Below are 15,385 nucleotides of genomic sequence, written 5' to 3'. Positions count from 1 at the left end.
AGAGGGAGACACACTACACAAGGGGAGACACACCACACAAGAGGGAGACACACTACACAAGAGGGAGACACACCACACAAGAGGGAGACACACTACACAAGAGGGAGAACACACCACACAAGAGGGAGACACACCACACAAGAGGGAGACACACCACACAAGAGGGAGACACACCACACAAGGGGAGACACACCACACAAGGGGAGACACACTACACAAGGGGAGACACACCACACAAGGGGAGACACACCACACAAGGGGAGACACACCACACAAGAGGGAGACACACCACACAAGAGGGAGACATACCACACAAGAGGGAGACACACCACACAAAAGGGAGACACACCACACAAGAGGGAGACACACTACACAAGGGGAGACACACCACACAAGAGGGAGACACACTACACAAGAGGGAGACACACCACACAAGAGGGAGACACACTACACAAGAGGGAGACACACCACACAAGAGGGAGACACACCACGCAAGAGGGAGACACACCACACAAGAGGGAGACACACCACACAAGAGGGAGACACACCACACAAGAGGGAGACACACTACACAAGAGGGAGACACACAACACAAGGGGAGACACACCACACAAGAGGGAGACACACCACACAAGAGGGAGACACACTACACAAGAGGGAGACACACTACACAAGAGGGAGACACACAACACAAGGGGAGACACACCACACAAGAGGGAGACACACCACACAAGAGGGAGACACACTACACAAGAGGGAGACACACCACACAAGAGGGAGACACACTACACAAGAGGGAGACACACTACACAAGAGGGAGACACACAACACAAGGGGAGACACACCACACAAGGGGAGACACACTACACAAGAGGGAGACACACCACACAAGAGGGAGACACACTACACAAGAGGGAGACACACTACACAAGAGGGAGACACACAACACAAGGGGAGACACACCACACAAGAGGGAGACACACTACACAAGAGGGAGACACACCACACAAGGGGAGAAACACCACACAAGAGGGAGACACACCACACAAGAGGTTGACACACCACACAAGAGGGAGACACACCACACAAGAGGGAGACACACTACACAAGAGGGAGACACTACACGAGAGGGAGACACACCACACAAGAGGGAGACACTACACAAGAGGGAGACACACCACACAAGAGGGAGACACACCACACAAGAGGTTGACACACCACACAAGAGGGAGACACTACACAAGAGGGAGACTCACTACACAAGAGGGAGACACTACACAAGAGGGAGATACACCATGAAGAGGGAGACACACCACACAAGAGGGAGACACACTACACAAGAGGGAGACACACCAGACAAGAGGGAGACACTACACAAGAGGGAGACACTACACGAGAGGGAGACACACCACACAAGAGGGAGACACTACACAAGAGGGAGACACACCACACAAGAGGTTGACACACCACACAAGAGGGAGACACTACACAAGAGGGAGACTCACTACACAAGAGGGAGACACTACACAAGAGGGAGACACACCATAAAGAGGGAGACACACCACACAAGAGGGAGACACACTACACAAGAGGGAGACACACCAGACAAGAGGGAGACACTACACAAGAGGGAGACACTACACGAGAGGGAGACACACCACACAAGAGGGAGACACACTACACAAGAGGGAGACACTACACAAGAGGGAGACACTACACAAGAGGGAGACACACCACACAAGAGGGAGACACACCACACAAGAGGTTGACACACCACACAAGAGGGAGACACTACACAAGAGGGAGACACACCACACAAGAGGGAGACACACCACACAAGAGGTTGACACACTACACAAGAGGGAGACACACTACACAAGAGGGAGACACACAACACAAGGGGAGACACACCACACAAGAGGGAGACACACCACACAAGAGGGAGACACACTACACAAGAGGGAGACACACTACACAAGAGGGAGACACACAACACAAGGGGAGACACACCACACAAGAGGGAGACACACCACACAAGAGGGAGACACACTACACAAGAGGGAGACACACCACACAAGAGGGAGACACACTACACAAGAGGGAGACACACTACACAAGAGGGAGACACACAACACAAGGGGAGACACACCACACAAGGGGAGACACACTACACAAGAGGGAGACACACCACACAAGAGGGAGACACACTACACAAGAGGGAGACACACTACACAAGAGGGAGACACACAACACAAGGGGAGACACACCACACAAGAGGGAGACACACTACACAAGAGGGAGACACACCACACAAGGGGAGAAACACCACACAAGAGGGAGACACACCACACAAGAGGTTGACACACCACACAAGAGGGAGACACACCACACAAGAGGGAGACACACTACACAAGAGGGAGACACTACACGAGAGGGAGACACACCACACAAGAGGGAGACACTACACAAGAGGGAGACACACCACACAAGAGGGAGACACACCACACAAGAGGTTGACACACCACACAAGAGGGAGACACTACACAAGAGGGAGACTCACTACACAAGAGGGAGACACTACACAAGAGGGAGATACACCATAAAGAGGGAGACACACCACACAAGAGGGAGACACACTACACAAGAGGGAGACACACCAGACAAGAGGGAGACACTACACAAGAGGGAGACACTACACGAGAGGGAGACACACCACACAAGAGGGAGACACTACACAAGAGGGAGACACACCACACAAGAGGTTGACACACCACACAAGAGGGAGACACTACACAAGAGGGAGACTCACTACACAAGAGGGAGACACTACACAAGAGGGAGACACACCATAAAGAGGGAGACACACCACACAAGAGGGAGACACACTACACAAGAGGGAGACACACCAGACAAGAGGGAGACACTACACAAGAGGGAGACACTACACGAGAGGGAGACACACCACACAAGAGGGAGACACACTACACAAGAGGGAGACACTACACAAGAGGGAGACACTACACAAGAGGGAGACACACCACACAAGAGGGAGACACACCACACAAGAGGTTGACACACCACACAAGAGGGAGACACTACACAAGAGGGAGACACACCACACAAGAGGGAGACACACCACACAAGAGGTTGACACACTACACAAGAGGGAGACACTACACAAGAGGGAGACACACCTCACAAGAGGGAGACACACCACACAAGGAGAGACACACCACACAAGAGGGAGACACTACACAAGAGGGAGACACACCACACAAGAGGGAGACACACCACACAAGAGGGAGACACACCACACAAGAGGGAGACACTACACAAGAGGGAGACACACCACACAAGAGGGAGACACACCACACAAGAGGGAGACACACCACACAAGAGGGAGACACTACACGAGAGGGAGACACACCACACAAGACATCACCACATCACCAATGTTTCAACCCGTCTTCCTGTAACTATGTGGACTTTGATACGTCTATTGACATAAAGTAAAGTAGAATTTGGTAATATTCACTTTATAGATTCCGAAAAAATAAACTATAAAACCCAACTTAAATACTGCTAGGCCTAATATAGCACACAAGTGCTACATTAGGCCTCAGACAGCATGCATTAAGCCTAGGAAGGCTAGCTTAGGCTAGTTAAGGTTTTCTTTGCAACATAAATACAAACCCTTTTTGGGTTTGTCCAAATTCAGCAGTACCGATTTCTTCTTTCTAATGGCCTTTTACGTCAATATATGTACGATGGTGCTTATCGTTACTATAAGTACTTCCTAAACAGTAGGATGGCCTGAATCTTGACACAATTATTAATCAACTGGAATGTCAGGTGAAAAGAAGAGGTCCAACGAACAAATAGTGGACATATTTCCTTTCCTAAGTGACGTGCCAAATAATATCACTTCAACACCTGCTGAGGCTACAAGCTACGCCCAGTGTTGTCTAGAGCTAAGTGATGCTCCTGTCATGGGTTACACCTGTTATAACTCCTGTTATGGGGTCCTTGTTCTCTTATTGGGGTCACTTCTTTTATTTAAAATGATCAGTCCACCGTGCTACTGGACTGCAATAGTAAATTAAGTGATAATGAAGCAAGCCCGCAGTTAGAGTGAGGGGAAGGGCCGGTTCCCAGGGAAGTTGCTTCTAAAAGTTTCCTGTTATGAGATATGATTATTTCACTCCACACTGGACATAGAAACATACTCGTATCTTCTATTATTTTATTTCACCACAGACCTCCCCATTACAAAGCCTGGTGCAATAACTATCTTCCTTTATATTATGGACAAGACTCCATATAGGAAGGAGTATGACTTTCAAACAAAATACTATAGGCAGGCCTACCACCTCAGAAGGAGGTGAACACTTTGAATTATCCCTTAGCCCTCGGTACATGAGAAATCCTCTCTGGCGTTAAACCCATACAACACAATAACAGTGGGTTATGGCCAGAGCAGCAATTACACACACAACAATAATAACATGAGATTGGTGGTTGGTGCATTGATCGAGAGGAGGGACACTTAACTTGATATGAAATTTCCACAAGCCTTCATGACACACTTATGCTGACAAGTGGAGCCTAAATCTCATTCTATAACTTTTCTTTTTGGCAACTATTAAACCACCACCAATCTCTTGCTTATGCGCCATAAGTTCAGTGCAACAACATTTGTCAACACAAGATTCAGCACTCATAACTTAAGAAAATTATTGTACAAGCAAGTATTGAGGGTAAGTTTCCATATGTAGATATTGGCATTCGTATATTTTGATCGTTAATGGTCAAGTCGAGTTTTGGTTTGTTTCGTACCAATAAGTATATTTCTTCACTAGAATATCTTTTCTCCAAAAACTTACCTACATAAATTTAATATAATTCATCGTCTTCAGTAGGTTTTGTATTATATTTTTTTTCTTTATTACAATGAAGTGTCAAAAATGTGCATACTTTTCAGATATAAGAAACTAATTTACTTAGATAACTTACCTATATAGGGTTAGCTATATATATAACTTATAATGTTTTATGTTAAATAAAATAAAATATAAAGATTATAGTGAATAAAGTTATGAGACCTGGCTGAAAGTAACACTAATATTTAATATAATACATCACATTCGGCTCATTGAGAATTCATGTGTTGTGAGTTCGACAATGAAGGTGTGAAGTGTTGCGCTGTTTTTAAGGGCATCAGTTGGCTTTCATCCAGACCAGCCTGCAGCCTGCTCTTCACCTGCTGCTACAGGCTAGTTCACACACTCCAGACCGCAGCCTGCCTCAGCCTGCCACACAACAACACCGGCGGCCCTTGCCCTCCACCACCACTGGCGGCTAGAGATGATCTACACTGGTTAATAACCTGCTTGCAGACTATTCCAAACCAATTTGGGTTCGGGCAGTTTTTCCTGTGGAATGTTTTATAGCAAATAGTAAAAATAACACTGATGATTAGGTTAATAACTTAATTTATGATCAAACTATACTTACAAGCCAATTTGCTCTCAATCATCAAAAGCTGTAATATTAAACAATAACAGCTGTTTAATTAGAGGTTGAAATTTAAAGATAAAGGTTTGTGGAACACTGAAAGACATGAAAGATAAGAGACTTACTGTTGTGTGGTAGTGGCAAGTTGTGGAACATTGTAGGACTTACTGTTGTGTGGTAGTGGCAAGTTGTGGAACACTGTAGGACTTGCTGTTGTGTGGTAGTGTCAAGTTGTGGAACACTGTAGGGCTTGCTGTTGTGTGGTAGTGGCAAGTTGTGGAACACTGTAGGACTTACTGTTGTGTTGTAGTGGCAAGTTGTGGAACACTGTAGGACTTGCTGTTGTGTGGTAGTGGCAAGTTGTGGAACACTGAAGGACTTACTGTTGTGTGGTAGTGTCAAGTTGTGGAACACTGTAGGACTTGCTGTTGTGTGGTAGTGGCAAGTTGTGGAACACTGTAGGACTTGCTGTTGTGTGGTAGTGTCAAGTTGTGGAACACTGTAGGACTTGCTGTTGTGTGGTAGTGGCAAGTTGTGGAACACTGTAGGACTTGCTGTTGTGTGGTAGTGGCAAGTTGTGGAACACTGTAGGACTTGCTGTTGTGTGGTAGTGGCAAGTTGTGGAACACTGTAGGACTTGCTGTTGTGTGGTAGTGGCAAGTTGTGGAACACTGTAGGACTTGCTGTTGTGTGGTAGTGGCAAGTTGTGGAACATTGTAGGACTTGCTGTTGTGTGGTAGTGTCAAGTTGTGGAACACTGTAGGACTTGCTGTTGTGTGGTAGTGTCAAGTTGTGGAACACCGTAGGACTTACTGTTGTGTGGTAGTGTCAAGTTGTGGAACACTGTAGGACTTACTGTTGTGTGGTAGTGGCAAGTTGTGGAACACTGTAGGACTTGCTGTTGTGTGGTAGTGTCAAGTTGTGGAACACTGTAGGACTTGCTGTTGTGTGGTAGTGGCAAGTTGTGGAACATTGTAGGACTTGCTGTTGTGTGGTAGTGTCAAGTTGTGGAACACTGTAGGACTTGCTGTTGTGTGGTAGTGTCAAGTTGTGGAACACCGTAGGACTTACTGTTGTGTGGTAGTGTCAAGTTGTGGAACACTGTAGGACTTACTGTTGTGTGGTAGTGGCAAGTTGTGGAACACTGTAGGACTTGCTGTTGTGTGGTAGTGTCAAGTTGTGGAACACTGTAGGACTTACTGTTGTGTGGTAGTGTCAAGTTGTGGAACACTGTAGGACTTGCTGTTGTGTGGTAGTGTCAAGTTGTGGAACACTGTAGGACTTACTGTTGTGTGGTAGTGGCAAGTTGTGGAACACTGTAGGACTTGCTGTTGTGTGGTAGTGGCAAGTTGTGGAACACTGTAGGACTTGCTGTTGTGTGGTAGTGTCAAGTTGTGGAACACTGTAGGACTTGCTGTTGTGTGGTAGTGGCAAGTTGTGGAACACTGTAGGACTTGCTGTTGTGTGGTAGTGGCAAGTTGTGGAACACTGTAGGACTTACTGTTGTGTGGTAGTGGCAAGTTGTGGAACACTGTAGGACTTGCTGTTGTGTGGTAGTGGCAAGTTGTGGAACACTGTAGGACTTGCTGTTGTGTGGTAGTGGCAAGTTGTGGAACACTGTAGGACTTGCTGTTGTGTGGTAGTGGCAAGTTGTGGAACACTGTAGGACTTGCTGTTGTGTGGTAGTGGCAAGTTGTGGAACACTGTAGGACTTGCTGTTGTGTGGTAGTGGCAAGTTGTGGAACACTGTAGGAGTTGCTGTTGTGTGGTAGTGGCAAGTTGTGGAACATTGTAGGACTTGCTGTTGTGTGGTAGTGTCAAGTTGTGGAACACTGTAGGACTTGCTGTTGTGTGGTAGTGTCAAGTTGTGGAACACCGTAGGACTTACTGTTGTGTGGTAGTGGCAAGTTGTGGAACACCGTAGGACTTACTGTTGTGTGGTAGTGGCAAGTTGTGGAACACTGTAGGACTTGCTGTTGTGTGGTAGTGGCAAGTTGTGGAACACTGTAGGACTACTGTTGTGTGGTAGTGGCAAGTTGTGGAACACTGTAAGACTTGCTGTTGTGTGGTAGTGGCAAGTTGTGGAACACTGTAGGACTTACTGTTGTGTAGTAGTGGCAAGTTGTGGAACACTGTAGGACTTGCTGTTGTGTGGTAGTGTCAAGCTGTGGAACATTGTAGGACTTACTGTTGTGTGGTAGTGGCAAGTTGTGGAACACTGTAGGACTTGCTGTTGTGTGGTAGTGGCAAGTTGTGGAACACTGTAGGACTTACTGTTGTGTGGTAGTGGCAAGTTGTGGAACACTGTAGGACTTGCTGTTGTGTGGTAGTGTCAAGTTGTGGAACAAAGTAGGACTTGCTGTTGTGTAGTAGTGTCAAGTTGTGGAACATTGTAGGACTTACTGTTGTGTGGTAGTGGCAAGTTGTGGAACACTGTAGGACTTGCTGTTGTGTGGTAGTGGCAAGTTGTGGAACAAAGTAGGACTTGCTGTTGTGTAGTAGTGTCAAGTTGTGGAACATTGTAGGACTTACTGTTGTGTAGTAGTGGCAAGTTGTGGAACATTGTAGGACTTACTGTTGTGTAGTAGTGGCAAGTTGTGGAACATTGTAGGACTTGCTGTTGTGTAGTAGTGGCAAGTTGTGGAACATTGTAGGACTTACTGTTGTGTAGTAGTGTCAAGTTGTGGAACATTGTAGGACTTACTGTTGTGTAGTAGTGGCAAGTTGTGGAACATTGTAGGACTTGCTGTTGTGTAGTAGTGGCAAGTTGTGGAACATTGTAGGACTTGCTGTTGTGTAGTAGTGGCAAGTTGTGGAACATTGTAGGACTTGCTGTTGTGGGGTAGTGGCAAGTTGTGGAACTTTGTAGGACTTACTGTTGTGTAGTAGTGGCAAGTTGTGGAACACTGTAGGACTTACTGTTGTGTGTTAGTGGCAAGTTGTGGAACATTGTAGGACTTGCTGTTGTGTGGTAGTGTCAAGTTGTGGAACACTGTAGGACTTGCTGTTGTGTGGTAGTGGCAAGTTGTGGAACACTGTAGGACTTGCTGTTGTGTGGTAGTGGCAAGTTGTGGAACACTGTAGGACTTACTGTTGTGTGGTAGTGGCAAGTTGTGGAACACTGTAAGGCTTGCTGTTGTGTGGTAGTGGCAAGTTGTGGAACACTGTAAGACTTGCTGTTGTGTGGTAGTGGCAAGTTGTGGAACACTGTAAGACTTGCTGTTGTGTGGTAGTGGCAAGTTGTGGAACACTGTAAGACTTGCTGTTGTGTGGTAGTGGCAAGTTGTGGAACACTGTAGGACTTACTGTTGTGTAGTAGTGGCAAGTTGTGGAACACTGTAGGACTTGCTGTTGTGTGGTAGTGTCAAGCTGTGGAACATTGTAGGACTTACTGTTGTGTGGTAGTGGCAAGTTGTGGAACACTGTAGGACTTGCTGTTGTGTGGTAGTGTCAAGTTGTGGAACAAAGTAGGACTTGCTGTTGTGTAGTAGTGTCAAGTTGTGGAACATTGTAGGACTTACTGTTGTGTGGTAGTGGCAAGTTGTGGAACACTGTAGGACTTGCTGTTGTGTGGTAGTGGCAAGTTGTGGAACAAAGTAGGACTTGCTGTTGTGTAGTAGTGTCAAGTTGTGGAACACTGTAGGACTTACTGTTGTGTGGTAGTGTCAAGTTGTGGAACACTGTAGGACTTACTGTTGTGTGTTAGTGGCAAGTTGTGGAACATTGTAGGACTTGCTGTTGTGTGGTAGTGGCAAGTTGTGGAACACTGTAGGACTTGCTGTTGTGTGGTAGTGGCAAGTTGTGGAACACTGTAGGACTTACTGTTGTGTGGTAGTGGCAAGTTGTGGAACATTGTAGGACTTGCTGTTGTGTGGTAGTGGCAAGTTGTGGAACACTGTAGGACTTGCTGTTGTGTAGTAGTGGCAAGTTGTGGAACATTGTAGGACTTGCTGTTGTGTGGTAGTGGCAAGTTGTGGAACACTGTAGGACTTACTGTTGTGTGGTAGTGGCAAGTTGTGGAACACTGTAGGACTTGCTGTTGTGTGGTAGTGTCAAGTTGTGGAACAAAGTAGGACTTGCTGTTGTGTAGTAGTGTCAAGTTGTGGAACATTGTAGGACTTACTGTTGTGTGGTAGTGGCAAGTTGTGGAACACTGTAGGACTTGCTGTTGTGTGGTAGTGGCAAGTTGTGGAACAAAGTAGGACTTGCTGTTGTGTAGTAGTGTCAAGTTGTGGAACATTGTAGGACTTACTGTTGTGTAGTAGTGGCAAGTTGTGGAACATTGTAGGACTTACTGTTGTGTAGTAGTGGCAAGTTGTGGAACATTGTAGGACTTACTGTTGTGTGGTAGTGGCAAGTTGTGGAACACTGTAGGACTTGCTGTTGTGTGGTAGTGTCAAGTTGTGGAACAAAGTAGGACTTGCTGTTGTGTAGTAGTGTCAAGTTGTGGAACATTGTAGGACTTACTGTTGTGTGGTAGTGGCAAGTTGTGGAACACTGTAGGACTTGCTGTTGTGTGGTAGTGGCAAGTTGTGGAACAAAGTAGGACTTACTGTTGTGTAGTAGTGGCAAGTTGTGGAACATTGTAGGACTTGCTGTTGTGGGGTAGTGGCAAGTTGTGGAACTTTGTAGGACTTACTGTTGTGTAGTAGTGGCAAGTTGTGGAACACTGTATGACTTGCTGTTGTGTGGTAGTGTCAAGCTGTGGAACATTGTAGGACTTACTGTTGTGTGGTAGTGGCAAGTTGTGGAACACTGTAGGACTTGCTGTTGTGTAGTAGTGGCAAGTTGTGGAACATTGTAGGACTTGCTGTTGTGTGGTAGTGGCAAGTTGTGGAACACTGTAGGACTTACTGTTGTGTGGTAGTGGCAAGTTGTGGAACACTGTAGGACTTGCTGTTGTGTGGTAGTGTCAAGTTGTGGAACAAAGTAGGACTTGCTGTTGTGTAGTAGTGTCAAGTTGTGGAACATTGTAGGACTTACTGTTGTGTGGTAGTGGCAAGTTGTGGAACACTGTAGGACTTACTGTTGTGTAGTAGTGGCAAGTTGTGGAACATTGTAGGACTTGCTGTTGTGTAGTAGTGGCAAGTTGTGGAACATTGTAGGACTTGCTGTTGTGTAGTAGTGTCAAGTTGTGGAACATTGTAGGACTTACTGTTGTGTAGTAGTGGCAAGTTGTGGAACATTGTAGGACTTACTGTTGTGTAGTAGTGTCAAGTTGTGGAACATTGTAGGACTTACTGTTGTGTGGTAGTGTCAAGTTGTGGAACATTGTAGGACTTGTTGTTGTGTAGTAGTGGCAAGTTGTGGAACATTGTAGGACTTACTGTAGTGTTGTAGTGTCAAGTTGTGGAACATTGTAGGACTTGTTGTTGTGTGGTAGTGTCAAGTTGTGGAACATTGTAGGACTTGCTGTTGTGTGGTAGTGGCAAGTTGTGGAACATTGTAGGACCTACTGTTGTGGGGTAGTGTCAAGTTGTGGAACATTGTAGGACTTGTTGTTGTGTAGTAGTGGCAAGTTGTGGAACATTGTAGGACTTACTGTAGTGTTGTAGTGTCAAGTTGTGGACTTGTAGGACTTGTTGTTGTGTGGTAGTGTCAAGTTGTGGAACATTGTAGGACTTGCTGTTGTGTGGTAGTGGCAAGTTGTGGAACACTGTGAGACTTACTCTTGCGTTATAGTGGCAAGTTGTGGAACACTGAGGCAATTAGTGTTGTGTTGAAGTGTCAACACAACGCCTGCCACACGCAGGTTCCAAACAGCAGTGGCCATGAGGGCCAATCTTCTTGCACTCCTGGTCGTTGTTGCAGCTATGGACGAAGGCGAAACATCTGATCAACGGGTTAGGGGGCGGGCAGGTGGGCCTGGGGAAGACCTTGTTCGTCACACATCATTAACTTTTGTTTTACTGACAAAGAAAACAGTATTTGGTCAAGGAAATCAAAATAACGCAAATGAATGTGCTATGGTGTACGATAATTTATCATTACAAAGTATTAGGATACGATAACTAACTCTAAATACCAAGACAAGTGCCACATTGCGAGTCGACATCGGGGCACAGATGTCATTACAATACAATACAATACAATACAATTTTATTTAGGTAAGGTACATACATACAATAAATATTTACAAGGATTGTTTAACTTATAGGTATAGCTAGTACATACAATGCCTAAAGCCACTATTACGCAAAGCGTTTCGGGCATGAAACGAAACGATTAAACTGTATACCAGCAGTGTTGTGGCCACACCTCACGGGCCACAGATGCCATAACTCTAAACAACACCACCTTCCTAACACCTCTCAGTCTCAATACACAACTTTTCCCCACAAGGAAACAATAACATCAATGAACCAACCAGTCCTCCAAATAGAATGTCGCATTTTGACGTATACTTTACCGAAGGCCAAAAATTTATTCGTACTAGACAATGGTACCGGCTCGTGGAATTGACATAATATCCCGTTTTCTGTTTTGGGTCCTCTTTTTGATGAGAAGAAGGGCACTTTAGTACGATATTTTCTTGATGTTGGGAACCCTTAGGAGGACGGTTTGGCAAGAAGTACGAATACTGAATACAAAATATTGAATACCATTGGGTTCCCATAGTATTAATGAAACAATAATTTAATCAGATTTCAAAACAATTATTATTTATTTTTGCTTCGTCATGTTCTAATCACGTCAGACTCCATTACTGGGAAACGTCTTGCTGTAATGATATGAACAAACTCTATTAAATGAATAAACCCACAAGAATCGTGATGAGGGGTTCGAACTTACGTCCAGGATGATCCAGCACCCAAATCCCAGTCCAGGATGATCGTCCTGGATGTAAGTTCGAACCTTCATCACGTCCCTTGTGGATTTATTCATCTGTTATATCACGCTATTGTGATTTCTGTGTGTGTATAAACTCCATTATTTACCAAGGCAGCGATATTTGCACAAATAAATGATATTTACTCGCCCTGCAGTGAGAGAATTTGGTCATTATTGATGCACCAATCACCAAGGGGAGTGCCCTTGGTGATTGGTCCCTGTACCCTTCTTCACCACATTCGAGGTCAACCCCGGAACTCCCAGTTCCTGCGACGGCGCTGGAACCAAGCGTATTGGCGTGTGCCTTTCCATTGGAGACTTTCAGCGCCGTGGAGAGGGGGACCTGCTGCCTGGGTAACAGCTTCTCCCCCGTATCAACCTACCCCTGGCTTTGTGCCCTGATGAGGCCACTCCAGACCGACAACCAGAGCGCCACTCCATAGTCTCCTGAGACTGATGGATGCCTACTACTACTAATCACAAACTGGTGTTATGCAACTTTTACTCAACATTTCCATGTACAACTTATCTTGAGGAAGAAGAAACAATTTAAACAATTAATTTAACAATTACAATGATTTTACAAATTTAATAACGACAAATATAAGTTATTATATCAAAATCAAAATTAGTATTATGTAATTAGGACAAATTAATTATTCAAATCTGCAATCAAATCAAATATTCAAATCAAATTTTTTATAATTTAAGCAGTATTTACACCTTTGACAAGTCCACTACGGGATCACCATAGTCCGTGCTACTTAGTACTTTTGTTCCAAGTAGCTGAATCTTAAACAACAACAACAACATATACTTAAGAGATATACTCACCGAGAGATATGTATCTCCGAGAGATACATATCTCTCGGAGATATGTGCTTCTCGGAGCACATATACTTAAGAGTGCAGTTTTCCTCTATACTATATTCATATAAAAATAATCTTGCTGGTTGGTCAATAAGCACTTGTGGTTCCCTTAATATTCCTCAACAGCTTCATCGTAATCATTAAACCCGGCAATTTTCAATTTCTTTCTTTATTATGCACCCCATCCCCATGCCGTGGGTAGTGATGAACGGGATACAGAGGCACATAATGGCTACAGCAACTGAACCCTACTTCGTTCACCTAAGCAAGGGACAATCTCTTGAAGCTAATTACACAATTGTTAATGTTACATACAATAAGTCAAATATACACTAAACTGTTGGACGTATTTTAGATATAGACATTTAATATATAATATTAAAAATTATGTTTATAAATAAATATGTAATTTTGATTAAATTTTATTTGACAAAATCTAGTGATAACATTTGTATGTTTCTTTAGATTAGATTGTAATAGTATATTGGATGATGGTCAGTGGATGACAACTACCATTCAAATATTTATAAACAAAAACTTATATGTGTCACCAGTACTCAAAATGGGCGAACTGGGCCCACAAAATGTGTTCTATAAATCAATATAAATAAAATTGGAAATGTTCGTTTGTTCAAAATCGCTAATCTCCGAAAGTTCTTCACCGATTGCTTTGAAATTTTCACACAACGTTCCATTCGCATCAGAGCAGATTTTTATATCCATACTATATAGATGTCACGTCTGTGACGGCAAAAAAAATGTTTTTTTTCTGAAAAACTGTGTTTTTCGTGTGTTTTTCATGAGAGGAAAATCTACGCAACCTCTTTACCAATTGCTTTGAAATTTTGACACAACGTTGCATTTGAATAGGCGCGTGTTTTTATATATCTACTATATAGATCCCATACCTGTGACAGGTAAAAACATAATTTTTTTTTTTAAACTGCACCATCTCTTGCACGTAATAGCAACACTTGCTATACTAAATATGCTACGATTCCATTTCAATGTTTCCAATTGCATTGATAAATTGAGTTTTCATAGATTTAAATTTATTTTCATTTTCATTTAATGATTTTGTGTAACATGGTGTTTGAATAGAGCTGTATTGTTTATCATACTGTTCATTTTGTAAGTATAAGTATTGATGCCACACACACCTGTGACAGGTAAAACATTCTGTTTTTAGAAACATCACCATCTGTTGCATATACGAGCAACACACACTATTCTAAATATGTTACGATTCCATTTCAATAATTCCGAATGCAATGACAAATTGAATTTTCATAGATTTCAATTTATTTTCATTTTGATTTAATTATTTTGTGTAACATTGCGTTGGAACTGAGCTGTGTTGTTTACCATATCGTTCATTTCGTGAGTATAAGTATGGATGCCACACCTGTGACAGGTAAAAACATGTTTATTTTAAAAACAGCACCATGTTGCATGTAAGAGCAACACACGCTGTGCAAAATATGTTACGATTCCATTTCAATGTTTCCGATTTCATTGATAAATTGAATTTTCATGGATTTTGATTTATTTTCATTTTGATTTAAATATTTAGTATGATATTGCTTTCGAACTGAGCTATGCTGTTTACCATACCGTTCACTTCGTGAGTATAGTTATTTTTTTATTTTTCATTTATTTTTTATTTCGTTTTTTTAACTGATTTTCTTATATTTCAATAATGGGAACATCAGATCATTTGGGAATGCATCACACGAGGGAGTGGAGAATGGTGGGGAGGACGAGGGGGATGAGAGTAGGAGACGGTGTTGAGGACGAGGGGGACAGGGGAGGGGGTTATGGTGGGGAGGAGGACAGGACGGGGGAGGGGGGGGGGAAATGTTTGAGGACATGAGGGGATGGGGGAGTAAGGAATGGTTGGGAGGACGAAGGGACAGGGAAGGGGAGAATGGTGGGGAGGACTGAGAGACAAGGGAAGGTTGCTGTGGCTTAACAACGCACAAGCGTTGCGGAGCCTCAGCAACGCTTGGCTGGGAACAGCAAGTAAGAAATAAAACTGAGGCCTCAGAAAATAAAATTATTATAAACATTGTCATTTATTGCCTTTATTTTCTCAAGGTTAAATTTTACTCAAAATTAATATAAGAAAAATTCTCTAAATATTTCCAGATATATGCAAAACGATTCGATC

At 43.7% G+C, this 15,385-nt stretch overlaps 1 protein-coding gene across 1 annotated transcript in view; it reads right to left on the bottom strand.

Annotated features, from left to right (window-relative positions):
- Positions 1 to 4,229: 4,229 nt before the first annotated feature.
- LOC123761589 (uncharacterized protein DKFZp434B061) overlaps positions 4,230 to 15,385 on the bottom strand; it is a 65,373-nt gene continuing 54,217 nt past the window's right edge. Inside the window, exons 6-7 of the mRNA XM_069330306.1 lie at positions 11,184 to 11,379; positions 4,230 to 5,432 (exon numbers count right to left, since the gene is read on the bottom strand). Coding sequence (XP_069186407.1) covers positions 11,223 to 11,379 — 157 coding nt within the window. The 3' untranslated portion in view covers positions 4,230 to 5,432; positions 11,184 to 11,222. The remainder of the gene's footprint in view (positions 5,433 to 11,183; positions 11,380 to 15,385) is intronic.

This window comes from Procambarus clarkii, chromosome 24 (assembly GCF_040958095.1).
Source record: "Procambarus clarkii isolate CNS0578487 chromosome 24, FALCON_Pclarkii_2.0, whole genome shotgun sequence".
Classification (NCBI taxonomy): Eukaryota; Metazoa; Arthropoda; class Malacostraca; order Decapoda; family Cambaridae; genus Procambarus; species Procambarus clarkii.
This window is presented reverse-complemented; position numbering and strand designations above follow the sequence as displayed.